We start from the raw sequence: 7621 nt of genomic DNA on the forward strand, positions 1-7621 counted from the left end.
ATAGCAGGATCAACGGGAAGACTTACTGAGCTTGCCGTTTTTCATCGTCACGAGCCAAATTCGCCACATAACCCACGAGGTACGCCTGGAGCTCTTCAAACGTGCCGACTGTTTGATTGAAGGTTCTGTGTGGGGGTGAAACAAATGAGCCGGCTCAGTGAATTGCTAGAAACCAATTGTATAACATTGTCCTAAACAGTCTGGGTTCAAAAATATATTCAAAGGTCTGAAAGTTGAGTTGAAGACATGAAGCTGACTTATACCGAGTCAAAGCCTTGGTCATTCCTGTCTACTCCAACAGCAGCGGCTCACCAGGGTCTCAGGTTCAGATCTTCCATATCACCGACTACTGGATCCCTTTTTGAGAGCCAGTATGGTATAGTCCAGAGGTCACAAACCTTTTGGAGCCTGTGGACGCCTTTGGAATTCTGACACAGCATGGCGGGCGCAGCTACAAAATGGCTGCCGCAACTTCCCTTCAGCGACACAGTGAAGATTCTTGTACTATGGTACCAGCTGCTGCCGAAGCAACGTTTTTAAAAATCTGCCCAGCCAATCAAATCTCCAATGGCCAATCAGAAAACTTCCTGGGCAAAACCCCCACATGGCCCCGCCCCCTTTCTAAAAATAACTGGCAGGTGCCAGGAAATGTGTCCCATAGCACCCACAGGCAGTATTGTGGCAGAGTGGTTAGAGCATCAGACTAGGATCTCAGAGACTCCAGTTCGAATCCCACTTTGTCATAGAAACTCACTGGGTGATCTTGGGCTGGTCATTCCCTCTCAGTCTAACATACTTAATACCCTTGTTGTAAGGATAAAACAGAGGTCCCTCTAAGCTGTGGAGTCTTGCGAGCAAAAATTCTGCTTTGTGAGCGACTGGCATTAAAGTTGTGAGCGAGCGATTTGGCTACTGTACAAATTAGTTTGCTCTGGAGCCTTCCTTCCTTTGCTAAGACAAAAATGTGTGAGCCGGAGGCTAAAAAACTGTGAGCCAGCTCACAGTAACTCAGCTTGGAGGGAACACTGGAGAGGAGAATGGCGTAAGCCACTTAAAACTTAAGGTCCTCACTAGGAGAAAGTGGGATATAAAAATAAATAAATAAATAAAATGGATGACTGGATACCCTGAGGACTGAACCTGGAGCCTTCTGTGAGCAAAGCAGAAACTCCTCCACTGACTTATGGCTCTACATCCTAAGCTTTAAAGTTAAGTCAGCAGAGTTATTTTTAAGAAAGGGGAATAGGGTTAGCACAAAGCCCGTTATGCTGCGGCAAAATAATTACACTTTCATGTCCTTGTTGTATTGAACTTCCAAAAAATAATTAGCCACCACCAAGCTGCTTCGGAGGCGTCTTCTTTCATGTTCCTCCCCTTAATTGAGCAATTTCAGCAAGTTTTACGACCCTGGTGTTTTCCAACATTTCCCCATAACTGTTCTAAGCATAGAGGCCTCTGAAAGATGCCATATGGAGACAATGGGTTGGATCAAAAAAAAAGTAAACTGCATTCGGAGCAGAGCTCGAGGAAGTACATTTAATTTCCTCCCACCCCTTTCCACTGCAATACTCTCGCTCACCCCAAGATACTCTTGGGGGTCTGGGAACCCTCAGGAACAACTGGGGATGCAGCTGTGGTGTGCAAGTTGCCGTAAATAGGGGGGAATTGGCAGAAATTGCTCCTTTGTGCGAGCGGCAGTGCCCTCCGATCACAGAAGGGGGGAATTTCGATTTAGCACAGTTATAATTGTTGACACTGTTCACATGTACCCTCCCCATACTGTTAACATGTATACTCCGGGTATCCCAAAGCATATTTATATGCACTCTTTGGGTACCCCAAAAGCATATTTATATAGCTAAAAGGGATAACACAGTCACCAATGTAAGCATATACACTGGTTATCCCTCCCAATATGCTCTTTTCGGCAGCTTTGCTCTGGACCATCTGTTTTTTTTGTGTGGCTGCAGGCTACGAGGAATGTTCTTCCAGAACATAAAAAGTTATGTCCTCGCTCATTTCGAACGGGGACCTTGGTCTGCTCAACACCATTTCTCTCGCTGTTTTCGCACAGAGTAAAAACAGCTTTGGGCTATCCAAAAATAAGACGTTGCCTGGTGTTAACGAGGTCTATTTTCTTTAACTACATGGGAAGAAAAGAGCAAGAGTCCAGTAGCACCAAAATTTGTGGTAGGGTAGGATAGCAGTGACTCACGACTGCTCTGACCCTGCCACAAATTTTGTTATAAGGTGCTACTGAACTCTTTCTCTTTTCTACTGCTACAGACAGACTAACATAGCTACCTGACTTGAAGAGATTGTCATTTTTTCACAAAAATCACAGCCAAGTTTTGTTGGCAGGCCACCTAGTTAATATCCCCCCTCTGGGTGTGGCTGGCATGCAAGTGCCACTCTGTGACCTTGCCCCAAAGAAATCTCGACTGCATAAAAAGTACTGGCAACAAGATGCTTCCTTTAGTTACTTAGAATGTAATTTCTCGAGGCTCCCAACTTAAGGCCAAGCTATCCACAGTAGTGGAGTTCTGCCACTGCAACAGTCTAGGCATATAATTTGGGCCTAAAAAGTACTGGGGAAGGAGGAAAGGAATCTGGATCTGGCCTGCAACATTGGTCTTAATCCCCCTTCCCACACACACCATTTTCCAGACTGAAACTGCCCATCTATGGAAAAGGGATAAATAATGGTTTATGGTTCCGTGCTAGGTGAATGCCGGTGTGCATTCGCATGGCAAATGCCCCATTTTATGCATGGCAGAGGGTGAAGAGATATATACATACATACATACTTTAAATATACTTGACTGAATAAATATTACTTTTGTTCAATCATGACTGGAAGTCTAGATTACATAACAAAACAATGCAGCACACAATACAGCGGGTATTTCAGCACACAGTTGTTTTGGAAGTCTAGATTGCCAAAGTTGTCTTGTAGTAGTAAATGAGAGTACAGCTTAAGCCTGAGGACTGTGGGAAACTCACGATTCACGCAAAGAAAAATAAAGGCTAGGATAACGGAGAAAGATAAATGTATATGAAGCATTGGGGGGGGGAGGCACCCAAAACACAGCTGTGTTACTCACTCTCTGTCTATAACAAGGCACTCCACGTCATTTTCATCTGCAATTATGTTCGCAGACCTGACATCATCGCTGGAAACAGAAACAGATTAGGAGCGTCTTAAGAGATATCAAGCTGTCTTTCAAAGTATTGCACTAGCAAAACGGCTCAGGCATAGATATGAATATTAAACAGCAATATATCAGATGTCTACTTGCATGCAACTGATTTCCTGCCTGTAAAAAGCTACAGAATTAATCGCGAGGGATGCAACCCAGAAAAATACAGAGATGCTTTAAAAAAAAACAAAACCTACTGTGAAACCAATGGGAGTTAGAGAACTAGTCAGCACCCAAGTCTCAGTGGGACTTAGGCCTACTCTGAATAGGACCCAAAGGAGTCAAGAAGCGGCTGGAAGAAAGGAATGTGTTAACTATGCAACCACTTGAGTTTAAATGCTGGTATGGAAGAGTCATGGGCAACTGTTTTTCTTTGGGCTACTATGGTGTAACAGTCAGAGTGCCAGACTGGGATCTTGGGAGTCCCGGGTTCAAATCCACTCTCTGCCATGGAATCTTGTTGGGTGACCTTGGGCCAGTTGCGACACACCCAGCCTCACCGATCACAGGGCTACTGTGAAGAGGGAGGAGAAGAGAACAATGTAGGGCACTTTGGTTCCCCCTGTGGGGAGGAAGGCAGGGTACCAGTGAAATAAATAAATAAATAGATAATATCGTCATCTCAATGCTGCTTTGCCGGCTGCCCTCCTCTTTTCCTGATTTCTCTGCCCAAGAAGTATGATTAAATCTGGAAGAATTAAAGATGGATTCAGATCTTGGCTACACAATCAGCAGAAACCAAACCGTAGCGCTTCCCCTGGACCGCACCATTCAGATGGTAGCGAGGGGGACGGGGGAGCTGCATGCTTGACTGTTGGCATGTAGAAAATCAGTCTATCAGGGAGAAAAATAGGCCAAACACTGATGCCAGATTGTTTAACAGTCAGAGTGCCAGACTGGGATCTTGGGAGTCCCAGGTTCAAATCCCCTCTCTGCCATGGAATCTTGTTGGGTGACTTTGGGACAGTTGCAACACTCCCAGCCTCACCGATCACAGGGCTATTGTGAAGAGGGAGGAGAAGAGGACAATGTAGGGCACTTTGCTTCCCCCTGTGGGGAGGAAGGCAGGGTACTGGTGAAATAAATAAATAGATAATATCGTCATCTCAGTGCTGCTTTGCCGGCTACCCTTCTCTTATCCTGATTTCTCTGCCCAAGAAGTATGATTAAATCTGGAAGAATTAAAGATGGATTCAGATCTTGGCTACACAATCAGCAGAAACCAAACCGTAGCGCTTCTCCCCTGGACCGCACCATTCAGATGGTAGCGAGGGGGACGGGGGAGCTGCATGCTTGACTGTTGGCATGTAGAAAATCAGTCTATCAGGGAGAAAAATAGGCCAAACACTGATGCCAGATTGTTTTCCCCAGAGCCAGTTTGGCGTAGTGGTTAGGAGTGCAGACTCTAATCTGGGAGAACCAGGTTTGATCCCCCCACTCCTTCGCATGCAGCTGCTGGTGTGACCTTAGGTCAGTCACAGTTCTCTCAGAGCTGTTCTCTTAAGAGCAGTCTCGAAAGAGCTCTCTCAGCCTCACCTACCTCACAGGTTGTCTGTTGTAGGGAGGGGAAGGGAAATGAGATTGTAAGGCAAGCCATGGCAAACCATCTCTGCTCATCTCTTGCCTTGAAAACCCCACTGGGGTTGCCATAAGTACAGTTGTGGCTTGATGGCGTTTCCCACCACCAGGTTCCACCAAATGCCTCAGACATACTGAAGAACCTTCAAATAATCCACTGTCATGCCATCAAGATCCCCTTATGGTGAGATTATCGAACAGGCACCATGTCAAAAGAGTAACCCGAATTCAGCCGAGTTCCCTCCAGCACTTGTCCTCTGTGTGCCAAAGAGTAATGCACCCTGTCGCTATGTTTCTGCAAGCCGGTTCGAACTGCCTATTGACCACCCTACTCATCTAAACAATGGCTCCAGCAAACAGTCTACTCACGTGAGCGATGTACTGTCAGAGAAGCAGAAGTGCCAGCAGCCACTTCCACAATTAGGGATTTCTACATCCCTGCTGTGAAAGCTGCCACTTGGACTCCCGGGATGATGCTCAGTTGCCAATACACTGCTGACGGCAGCGTCTGTGCAAACGGGCTGAATTGGCCCTTGGCTTCACAAAAGTGCAAGTGTGAAGAGCAATGAGCGTTCTTCCTCTTATCCAGCCCATGTTGCTTCTCTCCACTTTAAAAATAATTTTTGTCGTATCGCTTTAATGGATCTGCTCCAGACGACACAACTGTCTTTGGCTGAGCATCCAGTGAACACATCAATCAATCAATCAATCAATGCAGCTGCAAGAGAACTGTGCTTCCTTGTGAGCTAATCAGAGGTGGCAGCTGTGACCAAGCATACATGCATATGTAGGGGGGAAAAACCCCACAAGCCACTGGATACGATAAGGCTGAATTTTATACCGTGTCTTTATAAAGTTAATGAAGATTTTATAACATCAGAACTGGGAGGATAAACATCGCCGTGTCAGCTAAATATGCAATTAAGCACAGGAAGGAAAGGCGACTGTCGAGTGGAGCTCCCAATCCTATCAACGTTTCCGCTTTCTGCTTGGGATGAGAAATCTAAACACAACTCAGGACAGTGTCAAAAATCAGCCACACTTGCCCTGAGATATTTCTGTTCCCACAAAGAACAAGTTGTGGTGGCCTCGGGAGAGATGGAAACCTTGTCATATTGAGTATCTGGCATTTCCTTTATGCGCTACATTTGTATATTTAGATTTGTTATCTTACGTTTGGCATGTGAATTTTGTAATTTATCGAGCTGAATAAAGATATATTAAAAAAAAAACAACCCACAATCAGCCACACTTTATTATGGCCCTTCAAGCTAACTCCCTTTAGGTGGTAATTAAATGCTCCATTTGTCTGATTGGGGGTGGCCTTTTCTTTCAGCACACGTTGTCCTTCCCATCAGATCAGCACAGAAACTGAATATACAGACGCTGATTTACAATAAGTTAACTGCTCTGTGAACTCATCTTGAACTATGTTTGGTTAACCTAGTTCCACCAAATCTTCCATAACTGGGTTGATCCTCGTGGAATTGGGTAGCTGTTGAAAGATCCAAAAGGCCGGGCCAAAAAGAAGAGATTTCACCCTATGCCAACTGAAAAACTCAAAGTGAATGGAGCAATCTCTCGGAGGCAAACGTAGTGCGAACGCCTTATCTCGGCTATATTTGTATTATGCCAGAAAAGGTTATGAGACTGTGAAAACTGTGTTGTGATAACAAGCCAAGTTACAAAAACTCCGTAAGCAAATGCAAATGTCTATGTGAATCATAACCGATTTTGAACTAACCTGATCAGGGCCTTTTCCCCAAAGTAATCTCCCTTCTGCAGTATTTTGATCAGGTGGGCCTGTGTGCATCCTTCGGCGGTCTGGGTGACTTTAACCTGGAAATAGAGGGTTGCAGATTACATGGTCACTTGACACATGGGCAGCAACGTTCCCTCTAAGCTGTCGAGTCTCGTGAGCAAAAATTCTACTTTGTGAGCTACTGGCATTAAAGTTGTGAGTGAGCAATTTGGCTACTGCATATATTAGTCTGCTCTGGAGCCATCCCTTCCTGAGCTAAGACAAAAATGTGTGAGCCAGAGGCTAAAAAACTGTGAGCTAGCTCACACTAACTCAGCTTAGAGGGAACAGTGATGGGCAGGTGCAATGAAACTCAGTTGCTTCCCCGAGTCCATCGTCACAGACTGAAGTTTACCCTTGCAAAATAAAATCAGTGGCACCATAATGTCTAACAAAAATGTGTCCTCGCGTAAGCCTCGATGAGTCAGAGCTCACTTCGCTAGAAGCGTGTTCAACCATCAGGCAGATGTATTTATACTCAGAGCTGCAGACAACAGAAAGACGGGGAAGGAAGAGATGTCACAAAGAGGTACCAGTTCAAAACACTGTTTGTGTGTGTTTGTGCAAAGTGCTGTCAAGTCACGGGTGACTTATGGTGACCCCAGTGAGGGTCTTTCAGGGAAAGTGAGAAGCAGAGGGGGTTTGCCATTGCCTTCCTCTGCGGGGTCATCCTTGGAAGTCTCCCTTCCAAGTACCGACCCTGCTTAGCAGCCAATAACTGATGAGCTCTTTTTGTAGAAAAAACCCCAGCAGGAACTCATTAGCATAATAGGCCACACCCAACAGCATAAACTCATTAGCATATTAGGCCACACCCCTGAAAGCACAGCTCATTAGCAGATTAGGCCGCACCCCCATGTTACCAGAAGTGTGCTCATCCAGCCACACCCACCTTTTGCTTCTTATTCTGTTTACCTTGTTTGTGGTCAAAACCCAGGGCCTTTTTTTGTAGCAGGAACTCCTTTGCATGTTAGGCCACACACCCCTAACGTAGCCAGTCCTAATGAGTTTCTGCTGTTGGGCGTGGCCTATTATGCTAATG

The 7621-nt window shown here is 45.5% G+C and overlaps 1 protein-coding gene across 5 annotated transcripts in view; it reads right to left on the reverse strand.

Annotated features, from left to right (window-relative positions):
- PRKG2 (protein kinase, cGMP-dependent, type II) overlaps positions 1 to 7621 on the reverse strand; it is a 98436-nt gene that overhangs the window by 29774 nt on the left and 61041 nt on the right. For all 5 annotated transcript variants that reach the window (XM_015416475.1, XM_015416474.1, XM_015416473.1 and 2 more), the window contains 3 exons: positions 6523 to 6617; positions 3105 to 3173; positions 27 to 125 (listed from right to left, as the gene is read on the reverse strand). In XM_015416475.1, coding sequence (XP_015271961.1) covers positions 27 to 125; positions 3105 to 3173; positions 6523 to 6617 — 263 coding nt within the window. The remainder of the gene's footprint in view (positions 1 to 26; positions 126 to 3104; positions 3174 to 6522; positions 6618 to 7621) is intronic.

Source organism: Gekko japonicus, unplaced genomic scaffold, assembly GCF_001447785.1.
Source record: "Gekko japonicus isolate JY-2015 unplaced genomic scaffold, Gekko_japonicus_V1.1 scaffold2210, whole genome shotgun sequence".
Taxonomy (NCBI): domain Eukaryota; kingdom Metazoa; phylum Chordata; class Lepidosauria; order Squamata; family Gekkonidae; genus Gekko; species Gekko japonicus.